This window comes from Xenopus tropicalis, chromosome 6 (assembly GCF_000004195.4).
Source record: "Xenopus tropicalis strain Nigerian chromosome 6, UCB_Xtro_10.0, whole genome shotgun sequence".
In the NCBI taxonomy this organism is placed as follows: domain Eukaryota; kingdom Metazoa; phylum Chordata; class Amphibia; order Anura; family Pipidae; genus Xenopus; species Xenopus tropicalis.
The window spans coordinates 60,175,700-60,197,375 of record NC_030682.2 but is presented as its reverse complement, the minus strand read 5'-3'; the positions used below and the strand labels follow the sequence as shown (position 1 = coordinate 60,197,375).

The 21,676-nt window shown below is 40.3% G+C and overlaps 1 protein-coding gene across 8 annotated transcripts in view; it reads left to right on the top strand.

Annotated features, from left to right (window-relative positions):
• Positions 1-354: 354 nt before the first annotated feature.
• grb10 (growth factor receptor bound protein 10) overlaps positions 355-21,676 on the top strand; it is a 138,726-nt gene continuing 117,404 nt past the window's right edge. For 2 of the 8 annotated variants that reach the window (XM_012964316.3, XM_018094553.2), the window contains exons 1-3: positions 355-807; positions 13,711-13,795; positions 14,049-14,109. Coding sequence is in view for 1 of the 8 variants with exons in the window: in NM_001127409.1 (NP_001120881.1) it covers positions 14,107-14,109 (3 nt within the window). In the remaining 7 variants the exon portion in view is untranslated. Of the gene's footprint in view, positions 808-1,582; positions 1,622-2,115; positions 2,146-13,710; positions 13,796-14,048; positions 14,110-21,676 lie in introns of those variants that run through there. The other 6 variants (XM_012964315.3, XM_018094551.2, NM_001127409.1 and 3 more) reach the window with 5 other exon arrangements.

The following is a 21,676-nucleotide window of genomic DNA, read 5'->3' as shown; positions in this document are numbered from 1 at the left end:
GTCCATTTCAATGTCAAGCTCTTTTGGTCCAAGGAATCCTGCAATGCATTATCGTTAAAAAACACTATTGTCACCCATTATTGTTTCTTGTTTAAAAGTTCGAGAAGCGTATGGTTTTTCTTTAAAATGAATAAAACATAAAAACACTTTCCTGTGGATTTTAAATAGTATTTTGTAATTTTGTTTTCCCTACAGCACTTGTGTGCTCTCCTGTATGTATGTTGCTTTCCCTCTCGCTCTCTTTCTTGGCTTCTCTCAATTCCCTCTCTCTCTTCTTGCCCGGAGTCTTGTGCACTCAAAGTTCCCTCCTACTTGCTCGCTCCCGATTTAGTAGCAGGGCTGAGAGGGAGGGTTTAAAGGCCCTGGGGTTGGGAGCAGGGGGAGGTGGTGCTATTGCATCCTGAGCAGAAAAGTCAGCTGAGTGTATAGGCAGTGCATGAGCGCAAGAGGAGAGAAAGCCCGCAGGAGAGACCTATAGGAATCCGTGGAGAATAGGAAGATCTTTTGAACACAGAGGATACAAATCTGGGTGCAATTTTTCCGAGCCAGGCTTTTTTACGCATCCACCATCAAGTTTATTTTTCCCATATTATGCGTTTTTTCTCATTGGAGTTTCTTTATGGGCAAGCCAAGGATTGTTGGAAGGAGCATGGTGTTTAGATCCGCATAGTGAAGTTGGGCACATAAAGAAAACTCCGTGGAAGTAGAGAAGGCAGAAAGAGTGGCCCATTGAGTATCAGCAGCCCATCATTTGCTACAAAGGGTCTCTTTGTAACCAAGGCCCATTGCACTCAGGACATCAAGCAGGTAATACTCACTTGGAACTGTGTGTATGCATGTGTCTGTGTGCAACTGCCTGTGGGATTGTTTGTTTTAGTCATGATCCCCTTTAGTTTTTCAGCTGAGTCAGACATGCTTCCACTTGGGGGGCAGCGAGGAAGTGCGCTGCAGGGGGATAAAGGGGTGGAGAGAAGACTTTCCCAAATCCAACCCTGTCCTTTGGCGCTGGGAAGGGGTTCCCTGTGTGTGTGCGTGCACAGTGCAGACTTGCAAACTAATAGGACGTTCTCCCCTCGCACTATCGCTGCGAGTACACTCCCCCCACCCCTCCTCTCATAGTTGTGCTCCTTGCTTTGAGTGGAGTGTGGGAGTTGGCGCAGAAAGCGCTGCAGCTGAGGTGAACAAACCGCTTGTTGAATTGACGGGACTGTTTGGTGGGGATGCGGGAGGAATGTTTTATTTCACTCTAACACCCCGGGCAGCTTGATTGAAATGGGATTTCTGTTAACTAATTGAGTGTAACTGGGATTAGAGCGATGCCCTTCCCTCTCCTGGTGCCCAAGGGGCCTACAGCGCATTGCTGTGCGTATGAGCGCTGCCCTACCGCTGCCAGTGACAGTGTTACGAGCACATGCTGTGTCAGTGCAGAAGTTTATCTGCCAAGTCATACTCCCTAAATGGCTCTTCCCACAGCTGCTAGCCACGTTCTCACTCCGGTGCCCTGGACTCTTGTCTATCTGGCGTGAGCTCTTGCTCAGCTTAATGCGATGTGTACGTGCTTGTAGTTGTGTGTGCCGCGATGGGAGCAACATGTGCCGCTGCTTGCCCAGTCAGGCACCAGGTAACTGTCTGCTGCACACTCGGCCTCTTTATAAAAGCCCATGCAATATGACACTTGGCTAGGAAGGAGGGGGACTCCCTTTTGCCTGTGTCGGTAGCCTGTAGAAATGAAGCGCACTTGTTTATACTACCCTTGTTTGCACTCCCACCCACAGCCCCCCTCTCTCTCTCGTTTTTTAATAGTTATTAAATCCTCCTCCTTCACAATAAATACGACCCACCTCTTTATTTCAGGAAGGGAGTGAAAGACTTTTTTTTCTGTAAAGAGGTGGGGAAGGCTGAGTGGGAGTCACCCACATCTGAGAGGTTTATTTTAGTCATTTTCAATGATTGTCCCGACTGCCAAGTATTTTCCAGCAGCGCCCCCCCCCTCTCCTCTCCTCCTCCTGAGTAAGGGGGTAGGGAGGACGAAAAGTAGGCAGGGCGCTGGCGGCAGGGAGCTGATACGATAATAAATAGAAGGAACACGCGTAAGGCGAGGCTCAAAACAAACGTGGCTTTGCTGCTGCGAGTAGCTGGGACACCGTAAGTTGAACTTAATGTTACGCGAAAGCTTTCAGACACTCAGTGAGGGCCAAGCACAGGGATTTGACAGGGAAGGCTCCTTTCCTTCCTCTATATACAAATGTGCGCCACACGCTTTGCTTAGTAAAAGTAGCACAGGGGCTTCAAAACATTTCTCTGTAGCTAAAGTCCAGCACTCGACTGAAGGTGCCAACTGTCTGTGATTTCCAGGAACAGTCCCCTGGAAATGTTCCTGGCGTTTCAAACCGGTCAGCTGCAAGAAAAGAATTTGAATAATCTTAGTAGCTGAAGCCAGTTCTCGGCGCTGCTCTCCCTCAGTAGCTTGTTGTTTGTGAAGACGCAATTTTATTGTTACAACTGGGGGCCCGTTGGTGGGATGGGGCCCTCAGGGATTTTTTTTTTAATGGCCTTTGGCATGCACAAAGGTTCCTTGGATTTTTTTTAACAGTCCTGGGAATACATACATGGTTTTCTTGATTACTGCCCTAGGGCATGAAAACAAAAGTTGGACAGCAGTATGGAGTTGATTTTGCACATTAGGCTACTTTTGCCAGTTTTTGTGTCGTGAGGCCACTGGCAGTGCATCCCTGAAACATTTTTATATGTTAATAGCTTTTCCGACAGCTTTTCAATAATCAGACTAACATTCCCTGCCTGGGGTTACTGATTCTTACAGTACAAATGATAAACTTTAAATTGCACAGTCCCATACAGGAATGGGACCTGTTATCCAGAATGCTTGGTAACTTGAATTGTCTGGAAACCCATTATCTAGAATGTTCAGATTACAGGAATGCCATATTCTATAGACTCCATTTTAAGCAAATAATTATAAATATTAAAGGAGTAGGAAAGGCTACATCACTGGGAGGTTCCAAAATGTTAGACACCCCCCAGTGACTTGAATCGCTTACCTGAAACACCCAGCCAGTGCTCCTGTTAGGAGAAAACTGCACCGGCTAGGGTGTATGCATGCAAGCGTTCTTTCAATCTTCACGCATGTGCAGTAGAGTGAAAAACTGACTTTAACAAAAAAGCCAGCTTTTTCACTTAACTGCGCATGCGTCGGCCCCGGGATTCTGAAGCTAGAAGGAAGAGGAACGCTCACTCGCATATACAATGAGCTGATGCAGTTTTCTCTTAAAAGGAGCACCCGCCAGGGGTTTCAGGTAAGAGATTACAATCACTGGGGAGTGCCTAACATTTGGCACCCCCCAGTGATTTAGCCTTTCCTTTTCCTCTGTTTGTAATAAAACAGTACCATGTACTTGATTCCATCTAAGCTGTATAAATCCATACCGGTGCAAAACAGTCCTATTGGGTTTATTTAATGGTTAAACGTAGGGTGATTCAAATTACAGAGAGACCCCATATCTAGAAAACCCCAGGTCCCATGCATTCTGGATAATGGATCCTATACCTGTACATATATCCCAAAAGTTGACATTTGCAAGCTCTGTTACAGAGGAAACAAGGGCTCATTTAGGAAAGTTAGCTAGGTACAAAGTGCAAATGTCCTATATATATATATATATATATATATATATAATATATATATATATATATATATATATATATATATATATATATATATATATATATATATATATATATAATTTTTTTTTTTGGATTGTTTTGCATCTCTGTATAATGCCCAAGTATGAATGGTGTATAGGCATAATAGTTGTGTTGGGTGTCCACATCTGTGTCATTACTGAGTAGCACCGTGTTTGTCATGCATGGGGAGGTGGGTCTCTGAATTTTGCCTGCACAAGGTGGGTCTGAAGTACAGGACTCTGTGCCAGAAGTTTAATTGCATTTTGACTATATAAGTGCCATATAAAGTGCCACATTATTTTTTCGCAAACTGAGGCCTAGGGCATTGTGTTTTGCAGGTTCTTAGTGTTTTGCAGGTTCTTAGTGTCATTTTAAACAAATTAATCACAAATTATGTTAGGATCATGTATAACAGCAGATGTGTTTTTATTATTATTATATTATTATTATTAACATTTATTTATAAAGCGCCAACATATTCCGCAGCGCTGTACAATAAGTTTTTCTTTTACAAACTATATAACTATCATCTGTCCGAAGAAGTGTCTTTTATTCATTTTTTTTTTTTTATTTAAAGGAGAAGCAAATACTTATTGTAGAGCGCTGCGGAATATGTTAAACACCCCCCCAGTGACTTTAATTGGTTACCTTTTACCCCAGGCTGGTGCTCCTGTTAGGATAAAAACGCACCAGCCCGGGATAGCTGCGAGCGAGTGTCTCCTCTTCCTACTTCTGTCTTTGTGCGCTTGCACATGTGCAGTAGAGTTAAAAGCCGAACTTTAAAACACAAGTCTGCTTTTTCACTTTACTGTGCATGCGCCGGCCCCGGGATTCAGAAGGAAGAGGAAACACTTGCTGCAGCAACCCTGGGCTGGAGAAGGATAGGTAAAAATTACTGCCAAATGTTAGGCACCACACCCCCCCCAGTGATCAGTGATTTTTACCTTTCTGTATCCTTTAAGGGAATACTCTCATGGGAAAACATGTATTTTTTTTTTTTTTTTTTTTTTTTTTTCAAAATGCATCAGATAATCCTCCCCCAGCAGCCAATTAGAAGATCAATGAATGGGAAGGTAGCAAGATAGCAGCTACCTGACACCCTTATTGTTAAAAGCGGTAGATATCCAAATAGCACTCAGTAATAAAAATGTGACTCATGATTCCCTGAGCAGGAGAAGCAATAGGTTGTTTGAATAGCTGCTTGAAAGCTGTCCTAACATGTGGTGCTGGCTCCTTCTGAATGCTCAGGATTATGCAAAATGACTGCCTACACACTAGTATTACAACCAAAAGAATATATACTTTTGGTTCAAGAATTATTTCCAATGTGGACAGTGTAATTTAAAAATATAAAGTACACCGTAAAAATCATGACAGAATCCCTTTAATATATTATCACAATACACAAGATTGTCGCAGGCATCAGGCATTACCACAAGCAGGAGAAATAAAGCTTGAAAACAATATATTGCTAGCTTCCTGCTTGCAGCTTACCTGTTATAGCTCAGATTACACATTCTTACAGGTGGGGGGGCTGGAGAGAGGAGAGAACTGCGCAGACTCTGGCCCCAGAAATTAAGGATTTTTTCTGAGAGACAAAGTCAGATACCCTAAGAACATGTTTACAAAAAAGGAGACGAGAAATCCTGTGTTTGTTTTGATAGAGGACAGCATTACTATAAGTGCTTATGGCTGTATTTACATACATTTTACTTTTTCCTCTTTAAATGTCCGTAACGCTGCGGGGCACATTCATCAAAGTTCTAATGAGTACGAATGAGAAAAATTAGTATTTTTTCTAACTTTTAGATCTTTGCGTATCTTCTGCGATGTTTTCGTTAAATTACGCAACTTTTTCTTGCTTCACGTCAATTTGTGTGACAAAATTATATTTGTTGCAACAACTACGAAAGTTTTGGAATTCTGCCATAAAATCTTTTGCTACTGGGTTGATTCTTAATATTTTTTTTTTAAAGGAGAATATAGCATTTTAATGTGAATCTGAATAACCAGTCTTGTTTTAGGACATTAATCTTGTATATATAATTTATATTGGCAGTAGACCCCTAAGCTCTGTTCTCTTTCAATAATATCCAATTGTTTGGGATTGCGGCACATATCCGTATATGGCCACACATTTTTGACATGTAACAGGAAAGTGAAGAAAGAAGTGTTTGCAGGAATCTATGATCTGCAAACAGCATTTGTTCTAGAGATAGGATTGCCACCTAGCAACAGCTAATGGGATTGGCGGCAGCCTCCTGAAGATATGTTCGAAAAATGTATTTTACCACTACAGCCACGTTTACTAGTTTTCCTCTTCTGACTTGCTTGTGCCTTTAATATGTGTGAGCAAGCAGAGGTCTGCTCAGTGCTGATTGGACAGTATAGAGCAGGAAGGGGTGTAGCTGAACAGGGAAGTTAGATTTTTTTACCGGGAGTCTGCTGGATGACGATCCTTTAAATAAGGGAATGTCCTTGAAAGGAACCGAGATTTAAAAGAAATGATAAAAGATGAAGATGCAATTAAAGTTGTAATTGTCTTATAAATGGACTAAGAATAAAAAGTTACAGATGAGGCTATAGTCCCTTGAAATAGATCAGTATAGCATTTAACTATCCATAACACAACATTCACTGTAAAATTAACCAAAGCACATCAAAGGAAGAGAAATTTAGTACTTTCAGAATGATAAAAGTTGCATCCTTTCTAGTTCTCCTTGGGCGAAAATGTAAATCGCTGGTGGGATGGCATATGCGGTGCCACGATTTCCCCAAAATCGCGGAAGTTTCCCCTCAAGGCAACTTCCGGGATTTCGGGGGAAATCGCGGCGCCGCATATGTCATCCTGCATACTGATCCCGATTTACATTTTCGCCAGTGGAATGGCATTTCGGGGAGATTTGTTGCGGGTGATTAATCTACTCATGTGCCAGAGCCTTAAGGAGTAAGTTCTGTGTAAATAAATTAAGAGTCCTTTAACTAAGGAAGGATCAGTGTCTAATATTGCATGTAATTCAACCACACTACAGAAATACGTTTTTGTGACCCTCTCAAGGATAATGTCATACATAACCAAGGGTCAGAAAAATGTATAAGAGAGAGTTTTGAGAAAGCTATGGCTATTAGACATGCTCATTTAATATTGAGCACTAGTCAGGATAGTTTTTAGACACCTTTTAATAGGAATGACAATGTGAGTTTGATGTCCTACATGTATTCATAACGAGAATGGACTAGCCTCTGTAGAGAAGGCACTCCTTACAGTTTGTTGTAAAAACAATGTACAGGAAGCTGTAATCGAGATCTATGTAAAATACAGTATTAAAGGACAATGAAAGGTTAATATAAATTAAAGGAAGTCTAAAGGCATTCTTTTTAAGTACTTACTGCATATCTAAATTCCCAGATCCCTGCTTGCTTCTCTGAGATATGGTGCTGGCAGCCTACAGCAGTGTGAAGACTACAGGGACATCACTGAAATCTCTCTCCCCTTCCTGTAGGTGCCAGCAGCAGCCTTCCTATTCTCTGAGCATGTGTGTAACTTGATCCTGTCTCCTGTTCTGAGCTACACATACCCACCAGCCAATCAGAAGCGGATCTGGCAGAGGGAAGGGGGGGGGGAGGGAATGAAACACATGTGCAGTATGAAGCAAGGAGGGAAAGGAGGGGAGAATACCTTTTTAGAGATGGCTACCTGTTCTAGAAAATGTGAAGTAAGTGTGACTGAGTAAATATTTGATTAGGTGAGCCAAAAGTGTGGCGTTTTTACTAAACAATAGGAGGACTATTGGGCAGTATGCTTTTTACATTTTGATTTGCATTCTCCTTTAAGGTAAGACCAACTGGATATATTGTGTCACAATTACATCCTTAGCTAGAGAAAGAGAAGAGCTGAAATCTCTAACCATTATAAGAGCTAACAACCACAATGGATAGAAAATGGTAGAAACTCCTAGGCCTGAAGGAATTCTGTTATAACCTGAGGAAACATTAAGACCATGAAACCTTTGTTGCAAAATATTCCACATTTTGAAAAGTTAATGGAAATAGGTACATGCCATCTTGTGCAAAAATCTCAAACAAATTTGTTAGATTGGAATGGACTATACTTATTTTTCCGAAGCTTAAGAAATCCCAAAATAAATGTCTATGGTAGGAGATTACATATAGCATACTCTATAGATAATATATGTCCTTGAAGAGCTAGTCTGTCTGCTATACATTTTTATATTCCTTGAATGTGTTTAGCTCTGAGCAGTATGTTTCTGTGAAGGGTCTGTCTCTGAAGCAAAACTGCCTCTTAGCAATATATGGTATGGTGATATGGCTTTCCTGTTGGCCATCTGAAGTACTGTGACCAGATATGGGGCAAGTAGAGTTAAACTGCAAATTGTTCAGCCATGAGCTCTAGTAAATGTACATGGTAATGTACTGTATTGGATACCAGAAGCCTTTCATTGTTCTGGTGTTGTAAGACTCCCCTAAACTGATTGATACATTGGTTTGGGACTACTAGGTCCAGGAGATGCTCTATGATGGAAGAGAACTGTCAGGGTTTGTTTCATTTGTTCTTTGCTCCAGTATTTAGTTTCTATAAATTCTTTTTTGAGTTTCACTCTTTTAGTAGAAAGTTAAGATGACATTGAAAATCTCTGCACAGAAGTGAAGCTTTGAGTGAGTTGCTTCTAAAATAGTATATCCATCTTATAAAATTGTCTCTGTGGGTATCTTAAGAGTTAAGGTGATCAAGTTACAAGTACTCCTCATAAATGGCCGTTGTTGGTCTGGGTCCAGTACTAAGGTCCAGTACTCATTTGATTTGAGTTTATTAAAACCCTACATCTACTAATGGGCAAAGTATCTGAATGTGACCTGTCCAACTGAACCATCTACCCTTCAAGGGATCTCCTGAAGAGATCTTCCTTCTTTTGAGAGCATTTAATAACACGTCTAGTATTTTTGGATGAGGGAGATACAATATAGATACAGGCAAAGACCCTTTAACATCCCTGAATACCAGGGATCTGATGTTATGTTTAACCAGAGCATTGCCTTCCCTGATTTTACTTAATAGAGAAGGTGAGAATGGCAGGATAGAGGTTTTGTTGTGTTGGTAGGTATAGTAGCCCTGTTTAATATGGATTTTTTATTATGGACTTTTGAAAACATCCATATTTATGAAAGTAAAGTGAGGCCAAACATGCAGGAGGAAGTAACATTAAGGCAGATTTAACCCTTTAACTGCCAACGACGTACGGCGTATGTTGTTTGGCAGATAAGGTTACACTCCGCTTCTGCAGAGAATTTTTAGTGATGACAGCCCCCCTGGGCAACGAGCCAGGGGGGCTGTCATGTCGGCCCTGCGGCTAAATCATCGCAGGGCCGACCCCCCAAGCAGCAGATGCAATCGCATCGTGTCTGCTGCTTTTGTCCCGCTTCCTGCTTCCCCCCCCCCCCAGCGCCGGCCCACTGCCTAGGGGGACTTCCTGCTGCAGGACCAGGCAAGCTTCAGGACAGGTAAGGTGGATTTTTTTACTTACACACACTTACACACACTTACATACACCCTACATTTACATACATTTACAGCACACAATTTTGCAGTTTTTTTTTGTTTTTCATTTTGCACACTTATCTACACCTATATACACTCATATACACACTTACACACTGTCACACAACTTTTACACATGTATACACAAACAATTTTTTTTCTTTTTTTTTTACCACTTTGTTTTTAGTTTCTTTTCCCTAAAAACTGTTTTTTTTGACAGCGTGACTATTGGCTTAGATATTCTGACCACTAATTACACTGTTGTGTAACTTATTTTGTTGTTTCACTAATTTGAACAATTTTTGTGGTTTTATTGCATTTTTATCCCTGTATTGGTATTCCTGATCTGTTTTTAGCATAGTTTTGCCATGTGTAACTTTGGTGTAGAAAAATAACTTTACCTATTTTGAATTCATCAGAATGTGTACTTTCCAAAAATATATGGTTTTCTGGGGGTCTCTGTATAGTTAGGTGTGAAGGCACATAATACGCTGTCAGGGGGCCCTGTGTGCAAAAGCTGAGTTGGCAGGCGAGAAATCCATATGCGCTATTTTTATTTTGGGGTGAGTACATACCGCAGACTTTGGTATATCTATGCATATTTGGCATCAAACTGTTTAGACTTTAGGGGGCTGATTTACTAATCCACAAATCCGAATGGGAAAAATTCGGATTGGAAAATGTACATTTTGCGGCTTTTTCGTATTTTTTGCGACTTTTTCATAGCCATTATGACTTTCGTGAATTGTGTGGACTTTTTCATTGCCATTACAAATTTTGTGAATTGTCGCGACTTTTTCATAGCCAGTACGACTTTCGCGAATTGTCGTGACTTTCGCAAAATACCGATCATTACGAAAAAAACGCATTCGGATGCTTTTCGGACGTTCGTGGATTAGTAAATGTGCCCCTAGGTGTTTCTATTTGGGGTGATTTGCCTTTGTACTACAGAAATTGTGTGAGATAAATGCAACATTTTTAGGCGATTTTATGAAATGTCATAAAAATCGGCAAACAGGAAAGCTTTGCGGCTTGGTACTTTGGAGTAAAAAAAAGTGTACCCATTTTAGATTCGGGAGATTGTGTACTTTCCAAAAATATATGGCTTTCTGGGGTGAGTGTACTTTTTTTGTACCATTATCCCACATAAAGAATGTAAATGTGTTGATTTTGCAGAAGCTAAAATGACAGATCATATGGGGGTATGTTCCCATTGGGGCCCCTACATGCCACATATTTGGGTAAACCTATACATATTTGGTATCAAACTGTTCAGTGTACCCCTGGTGTTCAAATTTGTTTTTTTTATCTTGGTACCTAATGCTATGTGGGAGATAAGATGCTGCAAAATGGAAGCTTTAAGGGGATTTTTGGAAATGTCATCAAAATTGCTACATTTAGAAAACCTTTGCGGCTTGGTACTTTGGAGTAGAAAGACATGGGTACCCATTTTAGATTCGGGAGAATGTGTACTTTCCAAAAATATATGGCTTTCTGGGGTGAGCGTACTTTATACTAGCTTTATTCCACATATAATGATGTAAATGTGTTGATCATGTGGGGGTATGTTCACATTGGGGCCCCTACATGCCACATACTTAGGTAAACCTATATATATTGGCCATCAAACTGTTCAGTGGACCCCTCGCATTCATATTTAGGGTGTTTTATCTGGTTACTTTATGACCTGTAGGAGAAGATACCATAGACTGGAAGCTTTGAAGCAATTTTTTTTAATAAAATGTTTCACAAATTTTAATAAAAACCAATAACAGACAGTTGTGCATATTCTGGATTACCCAGAATCTGTTCTTTCCAGAAAGGTGTAATTTTCTGGGATGAACCTTCTGTTCCTTCTGTGGAATTTTTGGCCTTAAAGAATAAGTAAACCTTCTTTTTTTTTTTTTTTATGAGTAAAATTACTCTAAACAGCCTATAGAATTACTTACCTTTGTCCCAGCATTCTCTCTGACCTGGTTCCTCAGTCAGAAGATATTCTTTTTCTTTGCTCCTTGTGCAGAGTGAAGCCCCGCCCCCACTTCCTGTTCAGCGCTCTCATAAAAACAAAACAAAACCCTGCTAATGCACAGACTGGCTTCTGCTGCCTCCAGGCATGCGCAAAAGGCTCTTCACTCCGACAACCTTGCCGAATTGAAGAGAGAACTGAACAGGAAGTGGGGGGGCTTCACTCTGCAAAGAAAAAGAATACCTTCTGACTGAGGAACCAGGTCAGAGAGAATGCTGGGACAAAGGTAGGTAATTCTGGAGGCTGTTTAGAGTAATTTTACAAATAGAAAAAAAAAAAGGTTTACTTATTCTTTAAAATCTAAAGTATGCAGCTTTTGAAGCAGTGCTTTGGAAATTCGGTAGTGTACTGCTTGGAGTTTTTGACCTATACAAGTAAGAAATCTCTATAAAACTATATATATTTGGTATTGGCGCGTTCAGGAGACATGGGACTTTCCAAATCAGTTGTATTTTTGTGCATAAAATAATTTTTGTTTCTGGTATGTGTGTTTTATATTATGGAAGATATGATTTTTTAAAAAATTTTTGACATTTAGAAGCCTATATCTTGGTTTAGAATTACAAGAAAATTCTACCAAATTTTGAAAGCTTAGTTTGTCCTGAAAAAAAACCGATATATTGTTTTCCTGGGTAAACTAAAAGTCCCCCCGAGGAAAGGCCCCTAAAGTGAAACAGTGCAAAATGTTCAAAAACTGTCTGGCAGTAGAAGTTTTGCTTTGACCAAAACAGCTGGCAGTGAAAGGGTTAAAGTCAACCAGTACAGCTATGGTGAGAGCTTCTTAGGCTGGTCACATGGTTGAAGGTTGGTCAATAAATATAGCTGCTCTCTATAGTCAATTAAAAAGCAATAAGAGAGATTCAAGGCAAAAACTTATTATCTAGGCCTTCTTGGTCCACATTGACTAATAATGGTGACAGACCAATAGCATTTGTCACTTTGAACTGGATGGTGGAAAGGAATTAAGCCAATATATTTGTTTTATAAAGCCTGATTACCCAAAATGCCAACCTGTGATGATCTACAGCGTGCATGGTTCCCACTAGAGCAACCCAAACGGGCCTCTTTACTGAGAGTGGAACTGTGATATACTCTTAGTTTAACTCCAAACGGAGAAAAGAGATCTTTACATTTAAAACTTTGTTTATTCTTAGGAGTATCCATGTGGGACTGAACCCTGACTGAACCCTTCCTGGGGCAGTCAGAACAGAAAAAAAATTCTCTCCTCATATTTAATATATAAAGGAGATTACACACTCCATTTTTTGTGGTATTTGGAAGGAACCCGAGGTGGGAACGTAATGGAGTCTGTAGCAGATAAAGAAACTGCGTCCTCCACGAACGCTGAGGTAAAAAAATCTAACTTCCCCGTTCAGCTACGCCCCTTCCTGCTCTATACTGTCCAATCAGCACTGAGCAGACCTGTACAAGCACGTCAGAAGGGGAAAGCAGAAACGTGGCTGTAGTGGTAAAATACATTTTTCCAGCGTATCTTCGGGAGGCTGCTGCCAGACCCACGAGCTGTTGCTAGGTGGCAATCTCCTGTAGAACAAACATGGAGTTTTATTGGGGAGCTCTCTATTATGGCATAGGGCTTCTAGTTGTGGAAAAAGAGCAGCCCTCTACCCTGAGAGGTTTTGACTAGTGGCGCCATTTTAATATTTTTCTTCTGTTTTGCGATTTGTTTGACTAATTTTTAAACTTATGTATTTGCACAGGTGGCTAGGTTAAAGTGTAACTGTTTAACAGCACAGACTGTTGCACATCTGTGCATAATTTCTCCTGGAATTGTGCTGCCAACATACATAAAGGATTGACAGAGCTGATGAAAAATACTTTTAACACAAGATAAATGTGTCTCTTAATTCTGTATGTTTGTTTGCATATTTAATTTTTACAGGGCTTTTTGTCTCTTGTGGCTATATGCAATTACTTTTTATAAAAATGCATGACTGCATAGCAACCAGTACAGACTTTAACTATCTTCTAAATTGATTGCTAATTTTGCTAAATTTTCTTTTAGGTTTTTTTTTTTTTTTTTTAAATGTGAAGAGGTAAAGCAAGTGACATTTCTTACAGTACTGGAACTTTAATATGGGAATGTAACAAAAGAAATATGAGCAATGCTTTTCCTTTTGTGCATGTTAGTTTGGTGATGGTCTTCCGATAAAAAGTTGCATATTAATGCTGTTGTTTATTGAAATGTCCTGATGAAAATTGAATTATCACCAATGTTATGCTACTTTTGCACAGGTCTTGTTCAGATAGCAATGTCATTTCTTATTTAATTTATGACTTTCAGTACATTACCCATTGTAATTTTAAAAACCAAAATTGCATAAACAAAAACAAATGTATGTTTTGCGAAGTGATATTCTTTATTGATGCTCTTCACGCAAATATTTTGTTATGTTTCCCCCTGCAGTGGCCATTGGTTATTTAATGTGTTCCACCTCAAGACACTGCAAATTGATGCATCCTGCCTACGTTCTGTGCTTCTGTGTGGCACTGTGAGTACAGATAATAATGGGATGAGTAACGTATGCATTGCTTTGCAGTGGAATGCATAAAAGCCACCGTTGGAGACCCAAAATGCTCAAAAGCCCTAAACATTTGTCTTAGGGCTGTATTTAGGTCTGCCCCTGTGATTGGTAAATGGTGCATGTACAGACTATATGACATGCTGCTATTGTGGCAGTGAAGGGTTACCCCCCCCCCTCCTACTCTGCTTTGGCTTGAGTTTTTTTTTTTTTTTTTCCGTAGGCACCCAAGGGCCACCTTATAAAGCTGCCACCCTAGCCATGGGCCCTCAGGTGCTTTTATGGTAAGTGAATTGTATTGTTAATTTTAATTGTGGATGATGTTGTTTTTAATGCCTGCTGAAAGTGCTAGATTTTTATTACATGTACTGCTTAATGCACAGGTCCTCAAACTTGTCAAGCAGGGGGCCAGTTCATGGTCCCTCAGTCTGTTGGGGGGCCGGACTAAAGTCCTCTCCTAGTGTCCTCATGCTATGGCCCGCTCCCTGCTGCTTCTTGCTCCACCACTGCTTCCTCCCACTCCCTGCTGCTTCCTGCTGCGTCCTCGCATCAGATCATAGTGGGGGACAATATCCGGGCTGCATAGTTTGAGGATGCCTGGCTTAATGCATTGGTTAAAAAAAACATAATGTTTTTTTCTCTTCAGCTGCCAGTTAAGACAAGTTTGCAAAACATGTTTAAAAGGTGCAAAGGAATTATTGCATTGTTTATATATTTAGTTAACTTTTATTACATTTCTGTGCAGGTTTCATAACCCACAATGTTGTCTGTTTCGTCAGGAGCCAGTTAAACTAAAGTATTTATGTGGCAAATAGACTTTTTTTCTTTAAAAATGCCATGGTTGTGTCTCATGCAGTTACCTGCATTTTGATAGTGATAGTTATCTTTGCATGCCTTTAAAGCAGTGTAAGGCTAGTGCCACACTGGGCAGATTTTTGGCCTGTGTTTATCCCTATGCAGCCACAACTATCAGATTTTTCAAGCATGGGGCAGATTCTATGCCTTTATCCATTGGCTGAGAATACACCCAATGTGACACTAGCCTAAGGGCTATGTCACACTTAGGGACCCTATTTATAATTGCTTGAGCAATCATTATTCAAACCTTGCATGAGTTTTCTAACTCATGCTGGGTTTTCAGCACAATTAGCTAGTCATATTTGAAAACTTACTCAAGGTTTCAGTACTGATTGCTCAAGACCATAGGTTTGAGCTATTGTAAATGGGGTCATAGGTATTTTTAGTCTTTTGGTACACTCACTAGGTGACTTACACGTCGATTCACCCTTAGAGTGGACGGTAGACATTGGGCATTTTCATCGGTTGAGAAAATTCTTGTGTAACACTGACCTTACTTTTCTTTTTTCTAAGTTTGGATTAATAAATTGCAGAAAGATTGACCAGGTTTAGTAACCAATAGCAACATGTTAGCTGTTTTCAAACACCGTAAATTATATCATTTGCTATGGACAAGTAATATGCACCTTTTATTATATGACTACTCTAGAGTTTAGTCTCTTTATTAGTCTAATCGACAAAATTACTGTAACTTGCGCAAATACACTTAAAGCAGGTGAGCAACACAAAGGATCCCGCTCCTTAAAGGGGATATATACCATAAATTTTTACAATGCACTAAACCATGTAAAATGGACGTAAAGGTCCCCATACACGGGCCGATAGTAGCTGCCGATATTGGTCCCTTGGACCGATTCGGCAGCTAATCGGCCCGTGTATGGGCAGAAACGAGCGGCCTGGCTGACCGATATCTGGCCTGAAATTGGCCAGATCTCGATCGGCCAGGTTAGAAAATGCAGTCGGATCGGGGACTGCATCGGCTCGTTGATGCGGTCCCCGAACTGACTGCCCCATGGGCGGGGCCAAGCGATCTGATTTTTTTTAAACCACTTGCTACCCGATATCGCCCACCCGTAGGTGGGGATATCGGGTGAAGATCCGCTCGCTTGGCGAGGAAATTAATTTGGCCAGACGATAAAGTATATTCAGAAGGTTTATTAACTTCTATTACAAACATTAATATTCCATTCTCATGTTAGGCAACTTAATGTGTTTTGTGAACTCTTCATCAGAGGCTCTAAATGCATAATCTTCAATGGCGTAATTTATACACATTCCTATTTAAAGGAGTCTATTGGATAAATGGAAAAACCCTAATTTTAAAGGCAATTATGAATAATATATTATGCTGGTTTCACTTTGGGCTAAAAATGTATCCTATCTGTAAAAATAGCCCCTCTCCGTTCTCTGTCTGTGTTTCAAATTAAGGGTGGGCGTGTCCTAATGGTCCCTGCCAGAAGTACAGTAAGAGGGGGATATCCAATCACAGCCCTGCAGTCACACAAGCAAAGACAGGCTTCAGTTCCCTATACGGTCAGCCTAGCTGCTGATTGGTTCCTATCCTACAGTGCAGTTTACTGAGAGCCGCCGGCTCCCCTGCACTTCCAGAGAATTTAGCCAGCAGGACGTGGAACAGATGGGGGGGGGGGGGGACTAGTAGGGTTTTGGTGGAATTTCTCAATAAATCGGTCTGAAACACAACTTTTTTTTAGGCATAGTACTTCTATGATATGTCTCCTTTAACATAAAACATTTAATTGGCTAATTGTCTTCATCATTCATAGACATATTAGTCTATACTACCAACTTTAAAATCTTAAAAACATAAATAAGAATAAAAGCTACACAAATTAAAAGGTATTCAAATTCAAGCACACCATAATTTTAATATGAATTTACATCCTTTCCATTAATCTTATATTGTAAACTAGAAAGGGAAGTTTGAGAACAAACTTTATGTTGGGTTGAAAAACATTAAGTCACTGAATGAAATTTGATCTCCGCCCACTTTTTCTAACCTTGGACCACAGTTATATAGTAAAAACCACTGTGCAATATATATAATATATATATATATATTAGTACAAGGACAGTGTGATTGAAAAGAATATAGATTTAACAAAAAGTTAAATCTTGAGCATAAGTGTATGTAAGTATATACTCAACATAAACAAAAATCTTCAGCACACCACTTACATACATGTTCTCAGAGGGTGCTTAACTTCCACAACCGCTCCCAAGGCTTTTTTTCATGTATCTTTGCAAAGGGGAAGAAGCACTCCAGTCTGTTGGCAATGCCTTTAAATCATTTATTTGCAGAAATGGACAAACAGCACAAGCTTTCGGGGGTGACCCCTCCTTCAGGTGCAGTACCCGACAGACTGGAGTGCTTCTTCCCCTTTGCAAAGATACATGTAAGTATATACTGCCTCTTTTCATGCCACAAAACAATTTTAGCTATATTTATGTAAAAAGAAAGATACTGAATATACTGAATCATTAAAACTAATGTTAAAATTGCACTCGTGAGAAACTGAAAGGCTTATTAGTGTTCACACTTAATCATCCCAAAAATCCAAAATAGTGCAGCCATCTGGTATATACAGCAGCAAATTTCTTGGTCCTGTTTTTTACTTTCTAATTTTCTTTTCTAATTTTAGGTTATAATCGTTGGTATTAATATAGGTGATAAAATCATTAAATTGTTCATTTATATATATATATATATATTACAGTGGCTTGCAAAAGTATTCGGCCCCTTGAACTTTTCCACATTTTGTCACATTACAGCCACAAACATGAATCAATTTTATTGGAATTCCACGTGAAAGACCAATACAAAGTGGCGTACATGTGAGAAGTGGAACGAAAATCATACATAATTCCAAACATTTTTTACAAATAAATAACTGCAAAGTGGGGTGTGCGTAATTATTCAGCCCCCTTTGGTCTGAGCGCAGTCAGTTGCCCATAGACATTGCCTGATGAGTGCTAATGACTAAATAGAGTGCACCTGTGTGTAATCTAATGTCAGTACAAATACAGCTGCTCTGTGATGGCCTCAGAGGTTGGCTAAAGCTGGCCATACACGTGGCGATCTGACGAGATCCGCCACACACCATTCAGGGCTGAATCGGCAGGTAAGGATAGGATTTCTACCTCCTTCTGCCGATTCAGCGCTGAAGGGACATTTTGGTCAGGCGCCTTCTATGGCACCCGATCAAAATTTTCAAACTGGTCCGATTGGCGAGTCGGGCGATAGCAGCAGCTTCCTGCGATATCAGTCGACTCGCCGACATACCATACACGCACCGAATATCGTACGAAACGAGCCAGGGCAACAATGGAATGGCTTAAAACATATCCATGTGTTAGAATGGCCCAGATCTGAAAACTGCTGTTCACAAACGCTGTCCATCTAATCTGACTGAGCTGGAGCTGTTTTGCAAAGAAGAATGGGCAAGGATTTCAGTCTGTAGATGTGCAAAGCTGGTAGAGACATACCCTAAAAGACTGGCAGCTGTAATTGCAGCAAAAGGTGGTTCTACAAAGTATTGACTCAGGGGGCTGAATAATTACGCACACCCCACTTTGCAGTTATTTATTTGTAAAAAATGTTTGGAATCAGGTATGATTTTCGTTCCACTTCTCACGTGTACACCACTTTGTATTGGACTTTCACGTGGAATTCCAATAAAATTGATTCATGTTTGTGGCTGTAATGTGACAAAATGCGGAAAAGTTCAAGGGGGCCGAATACTTTTGCAAGCCACTGTATATAATATATGCAATTCTTCCCACCAACCTAAAAATAGGTTGGCGTATGATGGTGCAAATTTTGCACCCTTGGCCGTGCCGCAACATTGCAGGTAATATTTCTTATTGAAGTAAAAATAGTTAATAGATATTTAATGGATTTGAGAATAAATACAATAAGGTTTGAATCATATGTGCTGTAGTGAAGTAAGTGATGTTCTATGGCTTTAAGACCTAAAGAGTGAGACATGCAGGAATATAAGGAGGTTACATTGATTGAAGCCTATTTAAACTGATCTTTTTTCCATTGAAAATTATCTAGTACAATAAAAAGGTGTCCGCTGTCCCTTAGGTAGCTAGGGAGGCGTAGGACAAGAGGTTGCAGGAGATGGTTTATGTATTCACAGAGATTTTCTCCTAGTTAACCTATACCTGCAATAATTGGGCGTCTGGGAGGTGGTCTCTCTTTTTTGTGCACTTTAGGTAAATAGTGGAATATGGCTGTTTTTGGGTTATCGATTTTGAAGAAAGAGGTCAATTTTTCATCTATGACTTTCAATGTGAGGGCTTCTTGTAAAAGAGTTTCTGCTTCTGTCTGATGGTTTATAGATTACAATAAATTATGAACTTTTTATGAATACTACTAGCTGCTTCTTTTGACTTTTTGATGTATTATGGATACCAGAAATGCCTGCCTGCTACTTTTTCCAGTGTATGACTATGTTCCAAGGTTAGAAAAGTGGGTGGTGCCAACAGCAGCCAATCAGATTTCAACTATCGACTTTATACATTTAAATTTAAACTGCTGACATTCTTTATTAATACTAAGGTCCCCAAACTTTGCAGAGCTAGTTACCAGGTAACTGTGGTTCAGAGTTAGAAAAAGTGGGTGGAGCCACCAACAACCAGTCAGATTTTAACTATTGATTTTCAGTGGGGAAATTCAACCTGCTGCCATTCTCACAGTATTAACATCAGGGTCACTATGGGATTGCATTTTTAGGTTTTAAAGAGTGGGTGGAGCCACCAAAAGCCAATCGGACTTCACCAATTGAATTTTTTTGGTATAAATTTAAAATGCTGCCTTTCTCACACTATTTTTGTTAGAGTTGCCAAACTTTGCACAGTCAGTCACTGGCAAAAGTGGACGGAGCGACCGACAGCCAATCCATTTCCAAACATTAAATTTCATTGTTTTATATTTAAACTGATGCCATTATTTAAGTATTAATTCCAGGGTTGTTAAATTTTCCAAAGTTAGTCACTGGGTATTTGCCGTTCAAAGTTAGAAAAAGTGGGCGAGCCACCAACAGCCAATCATATTTCACCTATTTACTTTCAATGGGGAAGTGTAAAATGCTGTCAATCCCACAATTTTTATGCCTGAGTCCCCAAATTTTTCAAAGTTGGTCACTGGGGGACTGCAGTTCAAAAATGGCTGTTAGTGGCCCAACCCACTTTTTCTAATCTGATTTCATCCATTGAATTTTATTGGTTTAAATTTAAAATGCTGTCATTCTCACACTATTTGTGCAAGGGTGCCCACTGTTTGTCACTGGGTGACTTCGACTCTAAGTTAGAAAAAGTGGGCACACCCATCAACCACCAATCACAATTCACCTATTGACTTTTATTGGTTTAATTTTAAACTGCTGCCGTTCTTTAACTATTAATCCTAGGTCCCTAAACTTTGCAGAGTTAGTCACTAGTTAACTGCAGTTCCAGATAAGAAAAAGTAGTCGGAGCCACCAATCAGATGTCACTCGTTGACTTTCAATGGGGAAATTTAAATTGCTGCCTTTCAGACACTATTAAAACCAGGGTCCCCAATTTTGCACAGTGTTTTTTACTATATAACTGTAGTCCAAGGTTAGAGAAAGTGGGGGGAGCCAACAGATCAGATTTCATTCGGTGACTTCACATTTTTCAACCCAACATGAAGTTTGTTCTCAAACCTCCCTTTCTAGTTAACTGTCCTCTCAGTTGAAGAAGCCCAGGAAGTTTTAAAATTGAAACTTTCATTCTAAGCTGCAGCTTTTGTTAAGTTTGAGCTCATTTACAGAGGGACTGGTAATTTGTTTTGATTGTTAAATGTGGCTTTGCTCAATTTCAGATTTTTCCTTTTTCAGTGCACAGAATATAAAATAATGTTTAGTACAAACCCCTAAAACCGTATATTGCCGCTTTAGCTTTTAAATTCTTTATTTATTTTTTTTAAATTTGAGGGTAATGTGGAGTTAGCATAGTCCAAATGACATCTGGGATACACATTTTTAAAGAGAATGATAGATTAGGAGCAATAATTTAAATCTATACAGAGAAGTGTCACTACAAAAGGAAACCATCTACAAGGCTACCTTTTATTTACTTTTTCTGTAAATAATTTTAAGAGGTATAAATTTTACCTGATTGTTCTAGAACAGTTTTTTTCAACCTTTTTTGGGCAAAGGCACACTTGTTTCATGAAAAAAATCACGAGGCACACCACCATTAGAAAATGTTAAAAAATTTAACTCTGTGCCCAGCAGCAGTGCCCCCCTAGTACACTGGTGCCCAGCAGCAGTGCCCCCCTAGTACATTGGTGCCAAGAGCAGTGCCCCCCTAGTACATTGGTGCCCAGCAGCAGTGCCCCCCTAGTACATTGGTGCCCAGCAGCAGTGCCCCCCTAGTACACTGGTGCCCAGCAGCAGTGCCCCCCTAGTACACTGGTGCCAAGAGCAGTGCCCCCCTAGTACATTGGTGCCCAGCAGCAGTGCCCCCCAGTACATTGGTGCCAAGAGCCAGCCCCCCTAGTACATTGGTGCCCAGCAGCAGTGCCCCCATAAGTCAGTGTGCCCCGTGGCCCCCTCTAATACATTGGTGCCCAGCAGCATTTTACTCTTCGGCGGCTTCAGCAGCATCTTCCCCTCACGCGCGCCGCCTCTGCACTTCTGCCTACACGCGACCGCACACAGGCCCTTTTATAACGTTGCGCCCCGTGCGTACTGACGTCACCCGTACACACAGGGTGCAACCAATGACAGGGCCCGGATTTTTTTTTTTTAAAGTAAAAATTGCGGCCCTGCCTACGGCACACCAGGCAACAAGTGTGCCGCGGAACAGCGGTTGAAAAACGCTGTTCTAGAATGCATGTAACCTCACACAGATCAGGCCTAAATGACTTTTCAGCTACTTTGTCCATTTCCTGATGTATATTTTGTGGCCCTTCTGCCGTAAAGGAACAGTATAAAAATTAAA